Source organism: Phalacrocorax carbo, chromosome 5, assembly GCF_963921805.1.
Source record: "Phalacrocorax carbo chromosome 5, bPhaCar2.1, whole genome shotgun sequence".
Lineage (NCBI taxonomy): Eukaryota > Metazoa > Chordata > Aves > Suliformes > Phalacrocoracidae > Phalacrocorax > Phalacrocorax carbo.
The window spans coordinates 51,331,978-51,355,591 of NC_087517.1; the positions used below are offsets into that span (position 1 = coordinate 51,331,978).

The 23,614-nt window shown below is 42.9% G+C and overlaps 1 protein-coding gene across 1 annotated transcript in view; it reads left to right on the plus strand.

Moving 5' to 3' along the window:
- Window positions 1-23,336, plus strand: part of LRRC56 (leucine rich repeat containing 56) — a 53,283-nt gene extending 29,947 nt beyond the window's left edge. The window contains exons 4-12 of the mRNA XM_064452416.1: window positions 8,023-8,119; window positions 8,531-8,728; window positions 12,860-13,037; window positions 15,217-15,417; window positions 16,861-16,925; window positions 18,070-18,200; window positions 19,687-19,880; window positions 21,802-22,165; window positions 22,925-23,336. Coding sequence (XP_064308486.1) covers window positions 8,023-8,119; window positions 8,531-8,728; window positions 12,860-13,037; window positions 15,217-15,417; window positions 16,861-16,925; window positions 18,070-18,200; window positions 19,687-19,880; window positions 21,802-22,165; window positions 22,925-23,117 — 1,621 coding nt within the window. The 3' untranslated portion in view covers window positions 23,118-23,336. The remainder of the gene's footprint in view (window positions 1-8,022; window positions 8,120-8,530; window positions 8,729-12,859; window positions 13,038-15,216; window positions 15,418-16,860; window positions 16,926-18,069; window positions 18,201-19,686; window positions 19,881-21,801; window positions 22,166-22,924) is intronic.
- The last annotated feature ends 278 nt before the right edge of the window (window positions 23,337-23,614 follow it).

Consider the following 23,614-nt stretch of genomic DNA (forward strand, 5'->3'; position numbering starts at 1 on the left):
AACTTCAACAGAAGTAAGCATCTGGGCTAACTTAAACATGATTATGACTATTTACAGAAGCATGTAATTTACAAATACCTCTCTCCTCTTGGTCTCAGCAAGCACTTCTGGTTTAAATGAGGTATAATCTGACATGGAAAATAAAGTGCTTGCATGTAACATAGCACTTAGCGTAATATTGTGGTTGCTAGAACGAGTTCAATGAGGCAGGGAGAAGCAACAGTGATGAGTGAAAATGTTGTTAAGTCAGGAATGGCCCAGAGATGTATCTCATCGGGGCTGAGTTCTTCCTCTGTTGTCATCTCCTGTCTCCAGATGCCATTCACACCTGCCAGCACTGGAGGGGGGGATCTCGGCCCCAGTGAAGGCAGGAGGAGGTTTGGTACTGGTGTTAGTGGAACAAGGATTTTTATGCAGTGTCTCTGATTGAAGTGTGGGTCACAGACATGTCCATGACAGAGCTCAAGTTCTCTACCAGGACCATCAGCGTGGTCTCTGGCTCCAGTCCTGGACAAGAACTAAACTGCCTTGAACTGTTCATGTTTTTGACTGCTGTAGCCAAGTAGTCTCCTGTCCTTGTTTTCAGACTTTCACTTTGGAGAAAGTGCTGGCCAAAAGCACATGGGTCCTTGATAATTGCAATTTGCTTTAGCAAGCTCACAAAAGCTGCAGCAGCTGGCTCTCACTTTGGCGTAACGAAGCTGAGAAGGCGGAGTCACAGGCTGGACAAAGTGTGAAACCCCAGATGGTCTCCCTGATTTACCCCTTGTGCAGCACTGGGGGAGTTACATTTCCGCCCCAGAGATCCATTTTGCTGTCAGCGAAGCATGCGTCAGAGATCCACAGGTGAAAAAAAGTGATATGCCAGATGTTTGCCCCTTTCCAAACTTGAAACTTAAAACAACCAACCAACCAACAAAAATATCCCTGGAATAAAATAGTGAAATCTTTTTGTTGGGAGAGATATTGCCAGTGCCATCAGCACTACAGCCCATTTGGAAAACAGCTTCTTATGTGAAGGTTGCCTCAAAAAGATGCGACAACAGAGACACCCTACTGCAAAGACCTTTGGCAACAATAACTTTTCATTCACACAAATTCTTCATTTGCATGTAAAAGTGAGTTATGAAAACAGAATTTCATAGACATGGTTGTTATTTAAAAAGACCTTTGGTAGATGCATGCTTTCTGTTCAGCCTAAAATACACTTGCTCTCCTCTAATGTGTTTAAGCTATGAGTTGAGAATTGCCTGACAAAGTCTGGTTTTGCTTAGTTTTTGAAGTCTCCAATGACATATCTCAACCGGGTTAGGAACCCTTACTGTGAAAAAGCTACACAGTTCAGAAGGAAGAATGAGGCCAGAATATTAGGTGCTACATTTCTATGGCATTTCAGCCTAAAAACAGGCTTCTGGCAACAAAGGATGGGACACGATCCTTGTTATCTTACACCTTGGGCACTGATTCACACTTGCGCAAGTGAGCATAAGATGCTAAAGGCAACCTGTGTGCCATGGCAGTGTGATGTGCAAGACAGAGGAGACCCAAGGCAATGGTTTTCAGCATATTGCTACTTGAATTTGGGAGAGTAAGTACAAACCCAACCAGAGCTGCAATACTGCAAAAGCAAATCAGGTCTTCACATTCATATGACATTTGTTCAACTTCTAAAGGACACTGCAGGGACATAAGGACATGGCCTCAGTGCTTCTTGCAGAGTTGGAGGCTGTGTCATGGATTTGATCAAGTATGAGCAACACATGCATGCAATCAGTTTTACAATTTTAAATACTTTACAGCTATTTGAGAGTACAATGAAACTATTATGTAAGCTTCCTCTTGGAACATGTGTTACTGATTTAAATAACATTCAGGCTTTAAAAGCTCTTGCTTCTGATGTCAGAATTATCTGTACAACCAAACCATTGTGTGCTGACATATGGACCAGATCATTGTTATCACAGTGTGGCTTGATAAATTCAACTTGATTTCTGTAGATCAGAGATGAGATTTTTTTTTTCTACTTTACTTTGTAAGACTGTAGTTTGGTCACTCTTTTAAAATCTAAATCTCTCTGATTACCAGTACTTTAATTTTCAGAGTGACATCTAGAAATAAATAATGTCCACATCAATGGCTATTTTAGATGTATTGCTACTGAAGATTTATTCAACAGATGCATGTGTGGTTTAGGATACTGTTTGCAAGTTCAGTGGATTTAGTGTTTTATTTCTAGGTGAATGATTCAAACCAGCCTCCAAAAGAAATGATGGTTTTCAAGCTGATGAATGTGTTCAGGGTTGTGCTGTTTTAAGTGTTTACTGGGTAGCTTGAGCTCAGTGGAGCTATTCAAGATTTATTGTGGTGAAACCAAGAGCAGGATTTGGCTCTCTAGGTCTGGTCTCCATCCAGTAAAATTTTGGCTGGAGCGAATCAATCCCTGAAGAACAAGGATGTTGGATTAATGGAAGAACTCGTTATTATTTCTCAAACTTGTTATTAGGTGTTGTAAGCCAAACTGTTCCTTGCCCCTGTGCTCTCCCCCCAGCCTGGGGGAGTGATGACAAGATGGGAGCATCAGATTGCATGGGAAAGAATCCTAAATGGTCATGCACAAGTGGGGAGGGTGTTGCCAAGACCCTCACAGAAACACAGAGCTGTTTGATGAGTTCCCATCCCTGCAGCAGTATAGTTGGAACCCAGGTTTCAAACCCTTCTGTTTATTAATATTATTTTTTTTAAGATCAATTATAAATGCAAGTTCGTGGGTTCAAGGTGAAACTGGGGGAGTCTATGTTGGTTTCTCGGCACTTTTGGATACTAAAAACATGATTTGGTACTCAGTGTATGTTTTGCAGGCAAGTATGTAGGGGTATGTGTGGAGTAATTACTCTGGAGGACACTGGTTTGGCAGCCTCAGAGGCTGTAATCCTCTGTTTATCACAACCAAAGATATGACGTACACATTCTCACCCCGTGCTCTGTCTCTCTGCTTCAAACCTGACCTGCATGAACTGTAGCAGAAGTGAGCAGGATATATAATTACTTTGCCTATTAATTCCTTGCCCTCTCTGTAAAGTTCCCAGCTTCCACGTCACTGGGGACAGGACACTTGTCCACTGGAATTGAATTATATGTTGTGTATATTAATGGGAGCTACGTTTCCTCTATAGTGTCATCTGGTTCCTTCTATATGCTCTTTGTTTGCACATCACTGGAGTGCTCTTGTGCTACGTCATACGACCAACTGCCACCAGCTTTGTACAATGTCTCATCTTTTTTCTATTATTTCAGCTGTCACACTTCTCAATCATATTCTCTACCCTATTTTTGGAACAGAAGCTGTCATTTTCTATACGTTTATATCATGCCTAATACAGGAGGATTCTGGTCTCTGGCATGTGTCTCATTAATTTTAGTCTCAGTCAATGATTATTTCTGGGGGTGTGTTTTGTTACACTACATGTATAATTACAGTGGATTTTTCTCTCCTATGACCCTGGTAAATTGTTATTAAGAGTTTATTATTAAAGTAATTTACCCTGGTAAATTATTATCAAAGTGCAAATTTTTATCAATTCCATTTCTTGTGAAGAAGTCACAAGGTGCATCTCTCCAGTTTGGGCTGATCTGACCCTCTGCACTTAAATGAAAACATACCCATGTGCACACTTGCACAGGCACAGCTGCCATGTGTGCTCACACAACTCTTCACTTTGGTCTGACCCCTTCCAAGGTGGATGTGCCAGATGCAATAGAGCTGGAGGCAGTCTCATCTCTTGCAAGCTCTTAAGTTCTATTCTCACCAGCCAGAATATATCAGAAGTATTTTCAGAAATGCAGGTGCATGTGGTTGTCGGAACAGCTTGCTTTGAGTTACATTGCTGTTTCACCTTATAGCAGCCGTACTCTTGGGGGCAGTTATCTGTGTAGTAATTAATGAGGGAGTTTTCTCTGATGCTGCAGCGTGACTCATGCAGCTTCTGAAAGATTAGCTTGTTAGTTATTGAATAAAATATTTGCAGATATACTTTGTTGTGATAGCATCTCTGACTGGAGATGACTCATTACGGTCACCAGAGTAGAGATCTGCAGGGCCAAAATGTGACTGCATGACCTAGAATTTTAGGCTCCTCCAGCAGCTAGCACAACCCCAGAGTCAGCAAGGGGAATTTTGTTCCTGGCTTTAATTTGCAAGTTCCATGGTCAGGGCTGGGCAGAGGAAAAAGTCCTTTCGCCTTTTCTCCTCACTGCTGCCTGTCTACAGTAGCAGGGAAGGAGGAACAGCAGTCACTTGCTCTCCATAAGAGCTGCAGTGCTATTCTTGGGGAGCAGGGCATGAAGATACCTTGGCTTGCTAGCTCCCTTGCCTGAAATAAGAGTATAGGGAGCAAATATGGGCCAAGTGATACCAAACACTTAGTGTAACAAACTTCGTGCTTTCTTAGTGTCTTGTTTCATAGATTAAAGGTGAGCTTGGGAGAGCCAACTTTAGCCTCCTAAAAAAAACAGTTCCTATTAGTTTCCAGGTTTTTTTTTCTTTTTTGAAGTGGCTGTATAAGCATTTTTTTAATAATGAGACCCTGTTATCAAACACTGGGTTGCATTGCAAACACGCAGCAGTTCTGCCTTTTGCAAGTGTCCGAGACACGGGATATACAACCTAATTCCTTTGTCTGTAATACTAATACTGATCGAATTTCATTAGTATTAACCATAAACATAATGCTCCTGGCTTGCACCAAAGTTAGCTGTAGGAGAGTCAGAGCTGCAACCTGTGAATGAAACTGGAATGGATTTGAGACTATACACTTAGCAGTATAAATTGTGAAGAGTAAGGTAAATAGGTTTTAGAACTAATTCAAATTAGTGTTTTCTTCTGATGGTGTCTGCAGTGGGAGAATACTTGAAGACTCGTTAGCTAATAATTCATAGTGAATACGTGCTGTGCATGACATAGAAGACACTGTGAGCAGGGACTGATCCCATTCATGTGTACTAGGTTTAGCCATAGGCAGCACTGGAACTGAGAACTGTAACACACAGAGGGAAATATTATTTAACTCTGGGACCTGTTGACCTCTGAGTAGAAGCAGGGGACTGCTTCTTCAAAATACATGAAGTGATCAGGGTTTTAGCAGTAGAGGGGATAGCTGTTTGCTCTCGGGGCCTTGTGTAAAAACTGCTTGGAAATTAATCCATTGCTTTGTTTTGGCATCCTTTATATTGACAGAGAAATTTTAGGAACAAGCATGTTACTGAAAGCTCCTTCTGTGGCAAAAGACCTTCAGTTAGGAAGTACAAGACAAAGAAAAAATAAAAATAAACTTAATTAATCGTATCTTACCAACCCCTATGTAACGTATTCAGGTTAGGATTGTCTTCAGTTTTGCTGGCCTAATAAGCAGAGCATCTATCAGAAACACTTGCTTCAACAATAGAAAAATGAAAGTGACTGCTTTCCTTTACCTATGTTCAGTGGTTTACAGAAAAGAAAAGTCTGCACCAAAATTAGCCTGAAATTTCAAAAACTCGTCAATGCTTTAAGTGGATCATGAAATGAGCAATGTAATTCCTTCACATTACTCCTAATGCCATATTTGTGTTTATGGATGTGTTGGCCTTGGTTGATGGTAGGTTCTGCTTTTGTAATTTAATTTAATTTCTTTCTTATTATAGGCACGCTGCTTGTGAATCTAACGATAATTTTGTGTAAATATTACTTTGGGAGGCATCTGTTCCTTAAGGAAGCCTTAAAACCAGTGTTTGTTTTATTTATAAAATATGCATAATATAAATAGTCCCTGGAAGATCTTCTGCAAGGCTGGGGATGTGATGACATACAAGAACATTATGATCCTTCACATCAGGCAAATCTGAATGACCATTTGGCAAGAAACGTGACAAACTTCCATCTTTTAGGGACTTATCTGATCACAGGTACAGTGGCAAGTGTTCCCCATTGCCCTGATAGCTAAGGAACGAGGTAAAGTAAGTTTGCAGCAAGTTTGCAGAAGGAACTGTGTTGCTTATACATAAAGAGAGTTTCTCTGTGTGCGTGTCTTTCTTTATTCTTGTGTCTTTGTACTAGACAGCAACATCCTGTGTCAGTATGGGCAAGCTGCCTAGATGCACAAAATTTGGTGGAGGAGTTGTGGTTTATGACAGTTGAGGGTTTTCTCCTGTAAGGAGGAGTAGCCTTAGTGTGACTGAGATTATTATGATTTGCTTTTTTTCTGGCCATTAGATCAGCTGCACTGTTTGTAATTCAAAGGCTACGAAATGTTATGTAAACACATTGTGTGGTGTACCCATCATGAGCTTACTTAAATATGCAGCATCCATGGAAGAGATGATCAGAGGTACCCAATGCCTGGGGCCCCTGCAGATTGATGAAGTGAGATAGGTCTGAATGATGCCTGTGGACAAACCATGACCCAGAAGGCAGAGGGTTGAAAATCCCTGATTTCACCCTAGAAACTCCCATTCAACCCTATATTTGGTAAATCGCAGAAGAGAGGTACCTGGGGATATTTTTTCCATGCATGTGCCCTTTATTCAGCCTTTCTCCTGATGTGGCCCTTCCCAAGTGTTCAGATGGTGGAGAAACAACAAAAAACACAGACAAAAATATGCCTATCCCCACTTGTAAAAGCACTCCTTCCTGACCTCTTCAACTGGCTGGCTATGCAGTATCCCTGAAGCAGGCAATTTGACTGTAGGGGTTTTTGCTGCAAAGCTGCATCAAAGCTGCAAGAGGTTCTTAGAGGGCAATGCAAAGCTGCTGTTTTTCCCCATGGTCCATAAAGAGAAGACATGAGTAAGAGAACTCTTACCTTTATTCCAAGATCAGAAGGGGCCCCATGACCATATTCTTTTATTTTCTGCAATGTTCCCTAGACAGTACATTAAAGTATATAATATTTATTATCATGTATATTATAAAAATAGAAATTAGAAAAGATAGCTAATCCACAATTCTGAAGTCCAATAATCTCTATTTAAGAACTACTTTAGCTGTTTGGATGTGGTCCTGGGCAGCTGACCCTGCTTGAGTGTGGAGGTTGGACAAGATGACCTCCAGGGATCCCTTCCAAACTCAACCACTGCTGTGATTCTGTGAACTCCATGCTAGTCTCTACCTCCTCTGATAAACTGTCCTTGTATTTAGTTCCTTGCTGTTTAGTTCTTTATTATTCAGGTAGTCTGATATCATGGCTACTGTAGAGAATTCTGAGCTTTTGGTTGGTTTGGGATTTGATAAAATGTTTTATTTTGTTTATGATTGAGTAGTGGCTTTATGCAACTTAATGTTCCCAAAGATGGAAGGTAGTTAAGCCCCCAGTTTGATTTGCCACCATTTGGTATTATCTTTGTATTACATACTGTTGCCATGACAGTGGGACATTGCACACGCATAGAGTTAAGCAGGTCAGTATGTGTTTTTCTGGGTTAGGACCGGAAAGTTTGGAATTCATACAAAAGATCCCTTATTTATATTTTGCTAGACCTGAAGGGTAGGAAAATAGGATGGAAAGGATTATAATTTTCTGCTGATTCAAAAAATGTTATTTGGCAAGAGTGCTATTCCTTTCAACTACAAAATCAGAAGAAAGGTAACTTCGTAAGAGTACAGAGTGAGATGACTGTGCAGTCAGCTCAGATATGTTAATTTGGGATATGTGTGTAGAGAAAATGATGCCAGCACAAGCAAACCTCACTTAATTCTTAGCCATTGCCTGCGTTTTATGACAGAATTACCATGATGTAGCTCTTGGAAGAATTCTAATCAAACTGAAATGGGGTGACATGTCATACAAGAACAAAGATGTCTGTGAGAGAGAGGTAAAGGGGTATAATTTTTTTTTCCCCACATTTGAAGATGAACGTTCTTAATTGCATTTCTTGCAAACAACGTGAGATTTGAAGGAAGTAACAATGGCCTAGTCCTAGGAAAAAGAAAGCAGGTCTTGAGTTCCTTCATCATTTCAAACAGAGCTTGAATTGTTTTTTTTTTATAAGGGATCTTGGAACCACATTGTCTCATCTCCACATCCTGTGGATGGCTCGCTGTGGGCTCTCAGATTTAGATGGGATCTCTTCCTGCAGCTCTCTAAAAGTAAGTATAGATGTGTCCTGCCAAATGGAAATCTCAAATCTATCTTCAGTTGATACTCTTCTCTTTACTTGTAGTCTTTGCTCTCTTCTCACCCTTCATTTTTCTAAAGGACGTTGGTTGGATGCCTGGAATTGCATGTGTTAGTTTAAAAGATGCTACAGTATTTTTTTTTTAATGGGGTGTAACATTCAGATCTGATCCTGAAGTTGCCTAATGCAGCATAGTATTCATTGTCATATCAGCCCTAGTTATTTAAGGCTGCAACAGCCACTCTTGAAAAATGTTCACTTCCATGCTAATTTCATGCTGTGCTATGTAATATTTCAAATATTAGAAAACATTTTGCAAAGCTTGAGTGTTTCTTGTGGAAGCCCTGTGGTATACCTATTTATTTTGTTTACTTCTGCTGAGGAACTCTACATAGCCTATAACAATATCTCTGACCTGAGCCAGCTGACCTGGTTGGATCACCTTAAGGTTTTGGACCTGGAAGGGAATAATATTGAGGACATCAACCAGATGCAGTACCTGGGACTTTGTTGCAAGCTGAGCCGCCTGACAGTGGAGGGCAACCTTATTTGTCTGAAGCCAAATGCAGAATCTGCAGAGGTGAGGACTTGGTTTGCACATATTGTGTTAATTTTTGGTAGTGCTTCTTTAGTCTGAGTTGGAAATGAGAAGTGTTTCTGTACCTTTCTATTATATCATTCTGAGTGATGGCATGGGATGCATTTCCCATCTTTCATTTTTGTTGATTTTGTCCTCTTATGGGTATTGTCTCCAAGGCAAGCACAAATGAAATATAAGGAGTGCTAGTAAAGACTCAGGCCTGTTTCCTAGAAATGTGTTCCTTCTTAGCTGTGAGAATGGGATTAAACTACAAATCAGCTCTTCTGATCCATACAGCTGTTGTGTCTTCTCCCAGCTTGCAGTGCAAACAGGCATCTTAAGGAAGACGAAGGAGAGCAAGAACCGCAGCTGTACAGATCCTTCTAGTCTGTAGGGATCTTGCAGCAAGTGAGAAAGTAGCCAATTTTTTTTCTTACAAGATGTGCCAATTGCAATGTCTCAATTAGATATCTGTCTTTGGGCTTTTGCATTTCTTTTGGAGGCTCTCTGGTCCAACAGCAAGTGCTCCAGGACCACCATGCTCAAGAGTTGAACCCTCAGAAAAACGGTGCTTGAGATAACTAGGAAAAGCTATATTGTAGGAACTACTCGTCCTTTCCCCTGAAAAGTGAAAAAAAATTATCAAAAAGACCTTCAATACAGTGATTCACCTCTTAGGTAGTGAAATAATACAATCATTTCTGCAGAGGTATTTTCTTGAGGGCATGAGATCCTCTGTGTCACAAAGACGAAAACAGTAATACATGATCCGCTTTGGGTTTCAGGGCACTCAACAAGAAAAGTAAGGGAGGTCTAATTCTACATGAACAGTCTCAGAGCTATATTACTCTCTTTCACTTTCCCCTGCTTCAAAAAAAGCATTGTTGGGCTATAAAAACAAGCATCTTGACAGGTACTGAAAAGGTAACTGGAAGAAAATCAGAGTTTAAAAATCTTAATCAAAGAAGACTGTTCCTCATTTTGGGCACATAATGTCTAACATGTATCACCAGACAACAGCTTATGGCCAGTGCATGATATATTGTCACCCATGTCTTTTGGAAGGTCACCGGCCTGTGCACAGACACATAGGTATGCAATACACAGCACTCACTGAGGATGGCACAATCTGCAATGGCACTGTAAAGAGCTGATAGCACAGGGGTTAGAAAGCGGAGCAGGAGCTGGCACAGTGACACTGCTGTGCTGTGTTCAATAGCTTCACTGTGTGTTTCAAAGTGATCATGCCCATGCCATTATTTTGCATAAAAGGTTGGGTTTGATATTTGTCCTAGGTTTAAACCTGAAAACTGAGGTGCTATAACTAAAACTCAATCATGTAGTAGATATGCACATATTTTTAATCTTCACACTTCTTAGATACATGAGTTGTTAGCATTTTTCAGATTTAATTATTGGATGATCATATCCCTCAGTAAAAAGAGACGCAGAAGGTAGTGCTTTAGCTATCATAATTTTTCCCTCTGGAATCCAAAAGAAAATATTATCCACTTGCCTTTCTGTTTTGAACTGGTAGAAGTATACTTCAGAGACCACACTTGTAAATGGTTATCATCAAAATTATTTCTCCATCAACACTTCTCCCTTACGGAAGATGCAATCATGAGAGGAAAAAACATATTCCTACAGTAAGGAAGCACTACCTGCATCTGATGGACAAGGCATGCCTACTTACTCTTTTACTCCCATGGAGACAAATGCAACTTCTGACACTTCCTTAGAGCTTCCTACCATGAAAATGGCGTGGTATATCCTAACAGCATAGAAAGTCTGTTTCTACTCCCTTGTCATTACTGCTCAACAAAAGTAGTATTTTTGGAGGGCGTAGTTTTCACTTGGTGTCTTCAGTCCTTAAATGTACTTCTAATGGAGAAAAGTCAGATTGCCCTTGGTTTGTTTAGCTGAGGAAATCAGTCCTGGGATTGGGATGCTGCTGTGTGTCGTCATGTAACAGGACTTCAAAGAGGAATGGTATGTGGTGGTGTGCCCTACTGCTTTTCTCCACGCTGAATGGCTGTCTCTACTCCTGTGCAAAGCAGGTGTATTCAAACGCCAGCCAGAATTTGGTGATGGAGTCTGCACAATGGTATGTTTTACACTGAGCTGTAACAGGGGCAGACTGTAAGATCAGTGTAGTCTCCCACCCAGTGTACATGTTGGGAATATGCTCAGTCCTTGGGTGGTTGCAAAGCTGTCCCTGCCCTCGGCTGCCCAGAGCTTCTCCATGGGCTTTGTTGCTTTCTTGATTTCAACTGTTGTTGTTTACATTTCTTCAGGGTATAGAAAAACCACCTGAAATATAGAAAAAAATAGATGTGGGCTTACTTTGGTGTACCCTAGATGGCCAGCTCTAATTCCTCAAGCTCCTTCTTGTAGTCTGACCCTTGCTACAGCTCTGTAAAAGCTCTCCTATTTATTTACTTTTAATCTGCAGAATGGTCCAGCTAAATATACTGCTTTTTCTTCAGATGGGCTGTTTGCTGTCTGTAATTTGATTTTCAGATGATCTCATCTTCCCCTGTTATCTAAACCAAGAGCAACAACCTGATGATAAATTCTGCAGCCTCTGTTGCAGTAATGTAACATGAGCATAACATAATGTTTCTCTCCAACATGACATGGCTGGAAATTAGCTGTAGCCAGGCACTGTTCAGAGCACATGTGGTACAGGGTAGCATGGCGACTGCTTGACTCATTTTCTAAATTAAGATTAAAGGTTTAGTTAGAGAAATTTAGTGTCTGCCTGTTAACAACAACAACCACACACTTTATTTGGTGAGTTCCCTCTTCCAACTTCGCTGCTGCATCATGCAGAGGGAAGGAGCATACAGCCAGCCAGGTCACACAGAAAGATTTCTGTTAGTTACAACTCCCTGTTGAACGAGGACTTGGCTTTGTGGGGTTTTCTAATATTGCATGCAATGTCTTGAAAAGCATTACATGTATCTGGATGAAGCAATGGATCTGTAGGTAGCTGTCCATTCTGCCTCTAGAGGTGCACTCTTGCTTTATACTATAAGTAGAAGAGATCATCATCACTGTGTGCTGCCTTTTGTAATCTGAGACTATTTTAATCAAATATATTCCCATTGCAAAGCAATACGACCCAGTCAGCCCTGAAGTATTGCTGTGTTTTCCAAAAGATGAAGGTGCCACATGAAGGTGTCTTTCTACCACTGGAATCCACCAAAATAGCCCAATTCGCAGTGTGCTCTGAGCACAGTTGTAATTGTCCTGGATTGGCCTTGCTGTTCAGAGGTCCCCAGGAATTTGCATGTGCTCATGAATCATTTTATAATATGTCAGCTCCACCCATGCATGCAGAAGGGGGCTGCACCCGTGCTTTTCCCAATGGCTTTCACCCTCAGTCCATATGCATTGGGAGCAATCACATTTTTTTTCCAGCACACAGAAAAGAAACCCAAGTACAGTCCATTTTAGCCTTCTGTGCATCTGCTGTTGGCATGCAACCTCTTGCAGAAGAAAACGTACTTTGAAGTAAGCCATTGCTTCTAACAGTGTATAAAAATCACACACTGAACTCCTGAAGACTGCCCCCGAAAATCTGTGCCGTTCATTCACTACAGCTGGTTTATGCATGTGCTTAAAAACACGATCAGTGGAAATGCTCTTTCTTTTTCCATCAGCAGGTGTAGCAACACTCATAATATGTTTTCAAGTTTTCCTATCACCTAAGTATTGATGCAGCAACCATAGAATCCCAAAAGCAGGGAGAGAGACTGGCTGAATGCTGAGGGTGCCCAGGCTTTCCATGGGCATCAGTGGCCCTTGATGCTTTTGTAAATTATGTGTAATATAACAAAGACAAATGCCAAAGCCACCAGTGGGTAAACAGCAAAGGAGCCTTTGGGTGGAGGGCATGTGTTTGCACTGCTCAGGACGTGTTCATGATCAATTTCAGGAGAAAGCACAGTGAAATGAAACTCCTGACTGTATTTATTTCTGTTGAATGAGGTGAATAGGTTTGCCTCATAGAAGGCATTTCAAGTTATGTGATAGTCATACAAATTGAACATTCCTGTGCTGCCGATGGAATTCCACAGTCTGTAAAATAAACTGTTCAGGTGACCATATTCTCAATTTCTCCAGGCACCAGATTATAATTACAGGGCTGAAGTAAAAAAACTCATTCCCCACTTGGAGTATTTGGATGAAATACCAGCAAGCCAGACTACTCTCCTTCCTTCCAAGAAGATGCATGAGGATTGGCTAATCATCAAGGAATCCATCAAGAAAGGTGGTTTAGCTGGAGACATTTCATGGTTAGGTATGTCAGGTTTCCTATCAGGATTCATTTTCCAGGTTATGAAATGTGGCAAAGAAAGGTGAAGGGCAAGCTGGCCTCTTCAAAGCCAACGTTTAATTATAGCAAAGGGACGAAGGCCGTTGTCTTCTACACTTGGGAAGTGAGGAAGCTGGAATTCAGCACAGTGCAGATTTTAATGAAAGCTGTCCTAAGCTGGGCATCAAGACCAGAAAAATGCAGATTATTTTAGAGCATCAGGCAAATCCAGCAGTAGCTGGGAGTCTGTACTTAGTGTTCATTCTGCATGGTAGGAAGAAGCAAAGCCTGGAAAGGAGTGTTTCAACAACAGCTGTTCACAGCCCTTTCCATGGTAGCAGTCATTCCTATGTAGCATGGATGTAGCAGGATTTCCTACTCCAATTCCGTAATAGGAAAGGCAATTTTGTCGCCACCCCTCAATGGTAGCCACATCCTAACAACTGAGATTGCATGGTCTCATAATAGATCTGTTCCATTTTCTTTACCTCTGTGATTAAGTCCATTACACTCATCAGTAGAGAGCAAATGGTTTGAAAATAAATCTGTTGTCCCCTCACCCGTAGCCTTGGTTATAGTTCAGATGCCCATGCTTTTATGTATCATGCTACATGCACTTTACCACATACAATTAAATATTACAAAGTATTTCCTATAACTGCTTTTGTTGCTTCCCATTAGTGTGGGCAATGCAGTCGGCTTCCCAGCCCCCCAGGTTGTGGTTTGCCTGCCAACTGTATTCCATTAAAAATTTAGTTTGTTTTGGAATAAGCACACACGCTCGTCATTTATTGAATCCCTGTGGGTCCAAATCATTAGCTGTAAGAGTAGTTATGGTAGGAAAAAATCCATTAAAATCTGATCCCTCAGTGATCCTGCTTTGGCAATATCAGCTATGGTTCAGAAAACTAGTTAACAAAGTGGGCCGACAGAAACAGTAGGGACGGAGCACAAAGTTACGAATTCATAGTGTTTGCTAGTGTATTCATACACTTCATATTCATATGTATTCATAGTGTTTGCTGCTTGCCTTCAGCTCTAAACTGATGAGCTCATATGGTCAGGTTCAGACATTCCCGTATTTTTTTCTTTCCCGTATTTTTTTCTTTCCCATAGCAATGTTGACTTGAGTACTTTTCACGCACTGTGTATTTCATGGGTTTGTATTAACAACTATGGCCAAGATATTTGAAAGGTCCCTAACACCCAGCTCTTAAGGAAATGGCCATATTATTGCAGAGCTGATTGCTCCACTATGGAGCTGGTAGATGCTCAGCACTTTACAAAGCATGCTCTTTGTCTAGGCACCGAAATGAAATTCACTCTCCTGTGGGTTGTTGGCTACAAATGCTGCTCTTACAGCTGTGCTGTGCTCCCAGGACAGCCAGCAGTTGGGCAGGTAAAAGGACAAGGCTCTGTCTGCCTTCATTAGCTTTTGTATTATCCACCCTGCCCTGTAGCATTATGAAAACTCAGTTTTCACCTTTCTTTCTATAGTAGAAAAGTATCCGTCTCTGAAGGAAGTACTGGAAAAATCTACCACTGCCATTTGCAGATTTCAATAACTCCTGCCACGTGGTTTTCCCTGATTGTCTAATAACTCTGATAAGGTGGCCATCACCGTCTGTGTTATACCTGGGCATTTAAGCAGTATATTTTAAGACCGGGGGCTTGGACTGTGCCTGTGGCAAGCCTGCAGTGTTCCTCTGCAGGCAGGTGGGCAGCAAATGAGAGGCAGCTTACTCTTACCCTAGGCATGCAGGCGGGGGAAGTAGCAGAGCCCTGGACACATCCAGGCTCACCTGTGGGGCAGTCAGATGCAGGTGACAAGCACAGAGTGGTTCCTGACCGCATCCCTAGCCAGCAGCCTGTCACTGCTGCCCAGGAGCAGGACAAGGGTGGGAAGGGACTTCGGTTTAGTTGGCAGTCCCCAGGTTCTGCTGTCTGCAGAAGACAGCTACAGGGGACTGCATGCAGCACCAGAAAGCCCACTGTCTCCAGGCTTGACCTGTTCCAGCATGTTTCTTGTAGCTGCAGTGGCAGATTTTTCTGTCCCCTACAGCTCCATGTGTGCAGCAGCAGTCACCGTATTGGCAGTGTACAGTGATGGTGTGGTTTGAAGCCTTGTACGACTGTGCTTACGGTAGTGAAACCTCTCTCCTAGATCCGTATCTTGGGGCAGTATCAAGGCAGTCTGGATGTGACCCAAGAACCCCAACAACTTCCAGACCTGGAACAGCACAGTGGTCTGCTAATGCAAGGAGATCTAGCAATGCCTGCCTGTTGTACAGTGGCTGCCCTCTTCCAGATTCCACTGTTTCTGATGAGCTGTTCCCAGAAGATGACTCCAGTGATTTGACATATGGTAATGTATGCTTTTTAATCCTGTTCTTTCCCACACCTCCACCTCCTTCTAAATGTTATTATTGCTGATGAAAGCCTGGGTGCTTTGAATGCCACCCACCCACGATGCTGCTACATCAGGTTCAGCATATGTTTTCATCCATGGGACTCACCTGCTCTAGCATGGGCTTTCCTTTATTTTCCTCTGCAGCAGAAGGTGTAAGTCATCTGGGCTTCCCTCTTGTCAGCCCCTCGTCCCCAAGCATTATGTGCTGCTGTCCCTCTTAGCCCTATACTGAGATGGTGCTCCCTTGCTGAAGTTGCCTTCCACACCTTGTCAAAAGCTGTCCTGCTCAGTCCTTTAAATTACACGTCAGCCTAGCTGGGTCTCACTGAAGTCACATCTGGGCACAGGCACATCTGATTCATTCAAAGGAATGTAGTCCAAGGTAGTCCTCCAGAAAGGCGTGGTGATGCACATTCACTCCCCATTGGATCATGTGCTCAAACTCTATGTATTGCAGTCTCATACTGCAGCGGCATCACTGGTGTCAATGAGCACTTTCTTTTGGGTTTCCAGGGGTGGGTCCCTCAGCAAGAGGAGTCAATTCCTTGACTTCACATATGCGATCCACAGCCCTTTGTGCCCTGGCCACCTGGAAGTGTTGCCTTAGCACCTCCTGGGGACAGCTGGATGGAAAGGGAGTTCAATCCTGGTGCAATATTTGGTACTTCCCAAGACATCCTTCCCTGAGTCCTGGAAAGACCTTGATGGTGCAACTCCACTGGCCTGTAGAGTGCAGATTAGATAGGAAGATGGTGTTTATTTTCCCAGCATTGTGGGCTGCTTCTCTCAGATGCCAGGCCCACCTAAATTCCTTGCTGTAGTCAGGACTCAGGATGATGAACTAGATGAAGCAATACAGTGTCAACAGCTGAGTGCTCATTCAGAAGAGTACATGGAAACAGAGTACAGATTGCCAGGGAATGAGACCATAATTTCATGTGCACTTTTAGGTAGCTAGCACTACTCTTAGGGACAGTTTTACCCAATGTTCACTGCTTCTTCATGTCCCTTTGCTGCCTTGTCTTTTGTTTTGGCACATGGGAAACCTGATTCTGATCAAGATCCAGCTGAAAAATAACCCAGCAAAACAAACCCCTCCCCCAAAAAGCATATTTAGTTTTAATCTGGATCTGTTCACTGATCTGACTCACCATGCTGCCATACAGATATTTGTGGCAGCACGGTGGAGGAGGCAGGGCAGGAGCAGGAGACAGATTCTGGTAGAAACAGAGAAACTACCTTTTAGCAGCAGGGTCAGGCCATGCCAGCTGACACTGTGAACCTACACCATAAAATATTACATCCTCCTGTCTATGGGAAATGATGTTGACTGATTTCAAAGACAGCACCATTTGTTAAATGCTGGAGTAAAATGTTTTCTTTTTTCTTTTTTCTTAGGACTCCGTCAAGTTATATGTGGGAATCCCACCAAGGCTCTTCATGCAAGGCGGCAAAAGCTAGGTGTATGTTTTCCTTGTGTGCTTCATATTCCTGCCTGCCATCCCATAACTCCGGGGATGAACTGAACTCCTACTGTGGCTTCTGACGGCTCACTGTCTTCTGAAGCCCAAAAGCCCCCCAAAATGCAAATGGCCTTGAGGAGGACAGAGAGTCTCTTGCCCTGATATTACAAAGGTGCCCATGTGCTAGAAGCAATTAACCATCGTGTAAAGGAACACACAAAAATTACATGTCTGCTGCTGGTGGCGCATTTCCTATTGTCCTGGCTGAGCCAAGTGCAAGGCAGGATTGCAAAATTTGATGGTATTTCTACAACAGCTATTAAGCAAAAGATTTTTTTCAGCACTGTTTCTTTGATGTTGGCATAAGTAGTCAGATCACCAATGCTGCAAGGTCGTTCCTATTGACTAAACAAACACAAAGCCAGAGTTTGTTCCTCTTGGCAGTGGGGTGATACCCCAGCCCTGTGGGTCAGCCTGCTCATTTTGACAGTATAGTAGTGAGAGGTTACCCATGTGTGTTAGAGGGTACAGTCTGGCTCATCATGGTTAGCTTTTGTGGGCCCTGAGGTTCAATATGGCACGGATGCACACGTGTATGTTTAAACAAGCTGTGCTAAATCAGGGAAAGAGCATGCACAGGACACCTGCATCGCTGCAGTGCAGGCAGCCTTGCTTAATGCTGACAATAGATGTTAAAGAACCACTGGAAAATTGTGTCACTCCCTTGTCTCTCTGCTGCCACTGCCCAAGCACTGGAAGCTTTTCTGAAACAAACTTGAACATCTGAGTGAATTAGTCTGTGTTATAAACTAGGATGTGGAAGGGGACTGCGGTCATATGCTGAATGATGCAGTTTTTGTGGTACTTGTCCTAATATTCTTATTGGCATAGATGCAACAGACTTACATACTAGCGAGATATAAATCAACATTTTTGTTACTGCCACCTTGGGTTCCTCAAGCTGTAACAGTGCACACAACTGGGGCATGGAACTTCTTAAAACTGAAGAGCAAGAAAATGGTGAGGGGTGATCTGAAAACTCAGGAGTAACAGCAGACTTGAATGCCTTCTAAAACCCACAATCTAGAAATGGAGCTGGGGAGAGCTCCTGAGGTTATCAAGATAACTTCTGTCATTTTTCCAGCCACCTGCAGTGAGGCCTTTGAAACTCTGTTGTATGAGGACGGAAAACCTTTGTGGCTCTGGAGGTAGAGGAGATCTGCACCCGGAAGATGCGTTCTCTGAACTGAGAGTATGGAGAGAGCAGCACAAGCGGTGAGACCATGGGAGAAATCTTGTCATGCAGTAAAACAGGCATCCATTTTCTGCTGTAATAACAAAATAAACTCTTTGGCCACTTGGTGGCTATTTCAGGGAATAGTCTTGGCATCCTGCCTTCCTCTTCCATGGTGGCAATCCTTCCATCAGTCCTCCCTGCTGGAGCATCTGCAGGGTGGGCAAGGGAGAAGAAACCTGGGGGAAGCTCTGACCTCTCTCTAGAGCAGGCTGAAGACTAGCATGGGCAGGGTGGACTGGCCTGCTTAGCAAGAGCAAGAAAATGACTTTTCATAACTGGTAAGATATTCTTGGCCCTGACAGCGTCTACCTTCAGACAGTGAAAGAAGTGAAAGTGGATGAGGTTTTCTGCAAGCATCACATTGGCCTAGACAGGCTGGATCGATGGGCCGAGGCCAATTGTATGAGGTTTAACAAGGCCAACCACTACAACCCCATGCAACGCTACAGGCTTGGGGAAGAGTGGCTGGAGAGCTGCCTGGTGGAGAAGGACCTGGGGGTGTTGGTCAACAACCGGCTGAACATAAGCCAGCAGTGTGTCCAGGTGGCCAAGAAGGCCAACAGCATCCTGGCTTGTATCAGGCATAGTGTGGCCAACAGGAGAGGGAAGTGATTGTGCTCCTGTACTCGGCACTGGTGAGGCCACACCCCAAATACTGTGTTCAGTTTTGGGCCCCTCACTACAAGAAAGACATTGAGCTGCTGGAGCATGTCCAGATAAGGGCAACAAAGCTGGTGAAGAGTCTGGAGAACAGGTCTTATGAGGAGCGGCTGAGGGAACTGGGGTTGTTTAGCCTGGAGGAGGCTGAGGGGACACTTTATCTCTCTCTACAGCTACTGAAAGGAGGTTGTAGTGAGGTGGGTGTTGGTCTCTTCTCCCACGTAACAAGCAATAGAACGAGAGGAAACCACCTCAAGCTGCATCAGGGGATGTTTAGATTGGATATTAGGAAAAATTTCTTCACTGAAGGAGTGGTCAGACATTGGAACAGGCTGCCCAGAGAGGTGGTGGAGTCATCATCTCTGGAGGTATTTAAAAGACATGTAGACATGGCACTTTAGGGGGTGGTTTAGGAGACATGGTAGTGTTGGGTTGACGCTTGGACTTGATGTTCCTAGAGGTCTTTTCCAACCTTAATGATTCTATGGTTCTATGACATGAAAGGCTGAAAGGAAAATAACACTATGTTGAGATTCCCCCATCTCCTAGACAGATAATGGTTGTTTTGGAAGTATAAATGGCTTTATTTCTCCGACCTTACTTCACTGTGTAGTAACTTAGCAACTTAGATGGCTGATCCATTTAGAATGATTTTCTATATCTCCAGGAAAGTGGGAAATCACAGTGGATAACTAAATCCACTGTCTGGGTATTTGCCTGTGTGGCCATGCCAAGCTGCACTTGGCTGGCTGCATGTTCACAGCTCAAAGTCTAACTGAAGGTGTGATATTTGATGTTATCCAGGTGCCTGCAAACAGATCAGCAAGAAAAAGCTGCCCAAGCCCTGAAAGTAACTCTTAGTGATGGTGAAAAGGGTGAAGACTGCAGCCTGACTGACAGCCATGAAGATGAGTTGAGGGAGACCTATGATGAGGACCTCATTGAAAGGATTTCTCTTGATTCTTCTTGCCACTCCAGTTTCTCCCCGTCTTCCTCAGGTATTGGACCTAAACCTCTGGGGAAGGATTAGCATCGACTAGTGACACATGTTACTAACCATTTGTAGATAGGTGTATTAGTAACTGCAGGGTTTTATGAGATCAGGCTTCTGTGCTCTAGAGCAGTAATTTGGAAATATAATTGCAGAGCCAGACACTAAGAAATGCATTCGAGTTTTTAAGCAGGACATGGTGGCCAGCTGTATTGACCGTCACTTGATATATTTCAGCATGGATCTGTAGAATTAAGAGGAACAAAGTTGATCTTACACCATCTTAGCATCAAGTCTAGAGGAAGGATGTGCTTCTGTCTTTTACCTTGTGTCATTAATTTATGGCAGTGCCAGGTGAATCTAAAGTACTGTTGTTCCACCTGAGCTATATTTTACCCCAGTTCACACTGATGGAAATAATGGATAAGCTAATGATTAAGGTTTAACTGGGCAACTGGAAATTCTGGAAAGCTTTGCAGCCAAGGGGTGCATTTAGTAAATAGCTTAAAAATTAAACATGCTCTCCTACTCAGGAACAAAGCCAGAGACCTCTCTTGAGTTGCATTTGCATGAAAGAAAGTAGAATTCCCACTTTTTGCTAGTTGTTGAATATCATATTTAAGAATATTTGAAACATTAATAATGGTTATTCCAAATACAAATCAAGTAGAGGAGCTTAGAAAAGTATAACTTTAATCTGTTTCTATTGTTATTAATAACTTTTTTTTCCCTCAATTGATATTAGCATGTGAGTTTTTGTTTTACATTTTTTTCATGGGCAAAACTGGATCTATTAGAATTTGGAAAAATTAACATATGTTTAAAAAACCAGAAGTATCATTAAACTATTCAAAGCCTCTGTGTATTAACAGCAATAGAAACAATATCTCCTTAACAAGAACAGAATCTGTTTGGAAAAATCTAAAGGAATAGCGTATTGTCCAGTCACCACAGAAGTCTTAAATTATGATCTCACGGTCTCTTTAGATTTCATCTGATCTATTTTAGATTTAATATTATTTTATTAGATTGAGTATGATTTATTATGGTCTTATAGTCTTTTTAGATTGAGTAGACAGTGTCCCAGACATCTCACAGAGTACCAGTGTCATGCCCTATAGACTATAAAAGTGACTATAGGACTATAGGCTATAAAGATTAACTTTCTGGGGCTGGGTTTTGGTAGCACATTCTTTAGATTGTGTTCCTGCCTGGACCTTGCTCATCAGGCACTTAGATACAGTTGGTTCTTTTAATAGACAAGAGCAATTGGATCTCTGCTATATATAAAATTATTTTAAGCATATATGCATGCACATTATATTTGTAAGTCAGCAACATGATTTTTATTATCTGTATGTTGCACCTGAGGATTACATGGGCTAAAAGAACAGCCAGATAGTAGCCCTACATGTAGTGCAGTATTTTCCCAAGCAGTCAGGCACTTTCTGTAATTTTAAGGCTAATCTCAAGATCTTATTCTTACACCTCTGCCTCTGATTAAAAAAAAAAAGTGGATCTACTCATCTGTGATTATTCTTGTGCCTTGAATTTCAGATCGCTGGATGAGGTCCTCAGGTATTTAAAACAAGTTAGTGCAAACGCTGGCCAGGAATGATGCAGGTATGATCCTGCCTGAGGACAGGAGGATGGGTGAGCTTGTCTGTCCCTCTTGAGCTGTGCATGGCTCATGAGCAGTTCCAGTGCTTAGCACATCACCAGCAGTACTGGCAGAGAGGCTGCTTAGTAACCCAAACCCCCAACTATCAGAGGAAGCAATTCAACAAGGCCAGCATTGCTGTGTGCCCCGGGACACATTTGCTCACCCAGCTCCATCACACAGGGTCTCTGAAACCTTTCACTCACTGGTTTGGGTATTTAGGAGTAAGATGAACTGGTAAATCACTGAGCTGCCCTTCCTGTTTCAGGTTCATCACAGGCTCAGGAAGGTGCAGTGCTCTCCAACCCAAACCATTGTCTAATTCCATCCCCTCCAAAAAGCCCTTCACCTGCATCTATAATGGGTGTTGCAGCAAGACCCTGTAAAATGAGGAACCACAGGGTAAGACACCTGAAAATACCCAGCCAAGAGGACAGGCAATGGGCACAGCGATGCCAGTCAGGGGCTCATCAGGAAACTTCCACCCAGCCTCTGGGCAAGGAACTTGCTCTCCTGAGCCAGCACAGCGTGCCGGCTGCTGCCGGATCCCAAGGGCAGCGGCAGCCTGCTGGGACCACAGGCCCGCAAAGGCCTATTTCAGGACCAGCAGCTGTTGGATCAACAAGCATCAGGTATGTGTGCTGCCAGCAGCACTGCCTGCAGTGTGTCTGAGGAAAACAGAAGGGACTTCACAGCAGGAAAAAGCAAGCTTCTGTGTTGTCTCTGGAGTCTCCTGCCTGTTCTGTAAAAAGAACTCCTTTTATTTGTGCTGATATTTACTTTTGACATCGAACGCTAAATGAAACATTTTCTCATGTTCCTTATAGCTTGAGCATTGGAAATTTTTTATTTTCTTGAATAATAGCTCAGTTTTCCTGTGTTCTTACTGCTCCTTTCCCATGTTGCCCACACAGGGCAGATGCCCATGTCTATTGCAGAGCTCTTGTGGTGGTGCTTGTTCAAGACTCTTCTCGGGTAAACCCCAGGACAAGTTCCTGACATCCCACTTTGGATTTTTTCCCTTGAAATTTATGTGAATTCATGTTAGGAAGCGCTTTGGAAAATAAAGTAGGCATTAGATAAGTGTCACATGCACCAAAATATTGTTATTTCTGAACCTGCTTACTGTAAGATTAGTGTTGTGTTCCTTCTTCAAAGAAATAAAACTGAGGACTGCTGACATGACAACATGATTTTGAAGTTCCTGTAGTCATTATAGGGCAGTATAGGCAGAGAGTGCATGCCTTGTGTGGGAAGCTGGTGTGCCTTGGGCTACTCCCAGGCCTGGCAGCTTTTGGTTTGGTTTTCAGAGGTGGCAGAGCCAGTGGGGAGAATGCAGATATTCAGACACAAAGTGCAACTTCACCACAGTGTTTCTCTCTTTTCCTCAGGCCCATCATGGATGAGAACCCTCCTGGAGAGATCAACCACCATCAGCCAGCTGTCTGCTCATCTACAAAAGCCTCAGAGAGTTTTGGGCTGATGGATGCCGCTTGGCCTGTGACTGCCAGGGCCATGCTGCAGTCATTGCTGGACAGACCCACTGCCTCAACAACGTCTCAGAACAAAAGTCCACAGTCCTAGAAGATACCCAGGTGGCAGCCTATGTTGGAGCCATGTACACAGCACAGTCTTGAAGGATCGATGCCATCTTTCAGCTTCTTCTGCAACCTAAACACAGAACTGTGCAACCAGAGCAGTTCAAACAAATGACATGATTTGCCTCAATTAAGGCTACAGCTGGTCCAGAAATGCTTTCTTTAAAGAGTACCTACTGATCAACAGAAGAGCTAATCAACCTCTTATTACATGGTTATTTTTGCAGCCTTCATGCACTAAAACAGAGCAAGTCCTAATGTATTTCCTCTCATCTACACCAGGCTCTGCTCTGTGAGTCAAGCAGGGGCACAGAACCAAGCAGAGCATGGAGCCTGCAGTTTGTGGAGCAGGCTGGAGGAGGTGAGGGACAGAGGGCATTCCCGCTCACACTCAACCACCTGGCCTAGCAGCAGCCCTGCAGTGTATCTTTTGCAGTCCAGGATGTTTAACATGCAAGGGACAAAGCCAAGGGCTTTAGAAGA